General features: G+C 51.7%; 1 protein-coding gene across 1 annotated transcript in view; it reads left to right on the top strand.

The window, feature by feature from the left end:
- IGDCC3 (immunoglobulin superfamily, DCC subclass, member 3) overlaps window positions 1-706 on the top strand; it is a 176,516-nt gene extending 175,810 nt beyond the window's left edge. Inside the window, exon 16 of the mRNA XM_015427137.1 lies at window positions 515-706. Within this exon, the coding sequence (XP_015282623.1) occupies window positions 515-706 (192 nt within the window). The remainder of the gene's footprint in view (window positions 1-514) is intronic.
- The last annotated feature ends 531 nt before the right edge of the window (window positions 707-1,237 follow it).

The following is a 1,237-nucleotide window of genomic DNA, read 5'->3' on the forward strand; positions in this document are numbered from 1 at the left end:
TCCTGCTGTATTGTTTACTGAACATCCTTTTGATTGTATTGGCTCACTTCGTGTAATCCGCCTTGAGTCCCAGTGCAGTGGTTAAGTGTGCGGACTCTAATCTGGGAGAACCGGGTTTGATTCCCCACTCCTCCACTTGCACCTGGCTGGATGACCTTGGGCAAGCCGTAGTTCTGATAAGAGCTGTCCTTGAAAGAGAGCAGTTTCTGTCAGAGCTCTCTCAGCCCCACCTACCTCCCAGGGTGTGTGTTGTGGGGAGGGGGAGGGAAAGGAGTTTGTGAGGCGCTCGGAGACTCCTTTGGGTAGTGAAGGGTGGGGCATAAATCCAATCTCCTCCTCCTCCTCCTCCTCTTCTTCTTCTTCTTCTTCTTCTTCTTCTTCTTCTTCTTCTTCTTCTTCTTCTTCTTCTTCTTCTTCTTCTTCTTCTTCTTCTTCTTCTTCTTCATAATATAAGGGCTGTGGTGGTTAGACCTCTTGCGCATCCCGCAGTAATGTTGTTCCCTCCCATCCTCAGCTGGCTCCTCCTCCTCCTACCTCACACGACGAAACCCAAATCTCTACGCTTCCGCCGGACGAATTCAGCCTTGTAGAAGAGCAGAGTGACCCCGTGTTCCAAAACCTGCCCCCCGGCTCCCACGGCAGACCTCCGATCGGCGTCAGCCAGGAAGACCCGGTTTTGAAGCCCGCTCCAACCAATGAAGGATAATGTTGCCAAGTCTTAACATGTCTCGTTTTCCGGGTCTGGCGATGACTTTCCGACGACTCCGCAATCTCAGGTCAGTTTGAAGACTCCTACGGTCCGTCTCGTAGACTTCTGTAGGGCAAGCCTTGTGGAAGCTCCGTGAAGTTTTATCTCCCTGACGTGTCTCAGGACTCCTCGTACATTCCTTCCTCTCCGGATCTCGGCTGTTCGTTCCACGGCAGCCGGTTTGGCAGTTCTTCAAGACTGCTTTACGCTGATGCCAAACGCAACGGGGATCTTCTGTCAAATCGGTCAACCAGCGCGTTCCCCCGTTGGCGGCTTTAGAAGGATGACTCCACGAATCCACTTTCGTAACAAGTCGAGGGAACTGATTACATCAGAACCTTTTTTTAACTTGACTCCCCCCAAAAGATCCCATCGGGCTCTTGGTGGGCCAAACCTCTCCGTGGGATTTGAAGACGCTTGTCATTGTGCGCGTTCAGCTCCCTTTGATTCTCAGGACGCTTTGTTTTCTGACAAAACTCTTCTCACGGC

Source organism: Gekko japonicus, unplaced genomic scaffold (genome assembly GCF_001447785.1).
Source record: "Gekko japonicus isolate JY-2015 unplaced genomic scaffold, Gekko_japonicus_V1.1 scaffold639, whole genome shotgun sequence".
NCBI classification, from domain to species: Eukaryota; Metazoa; Chordata; class Lepidosauria; order Squamata; family Gekkonidae; genus Gekko; species Gekko japonicus.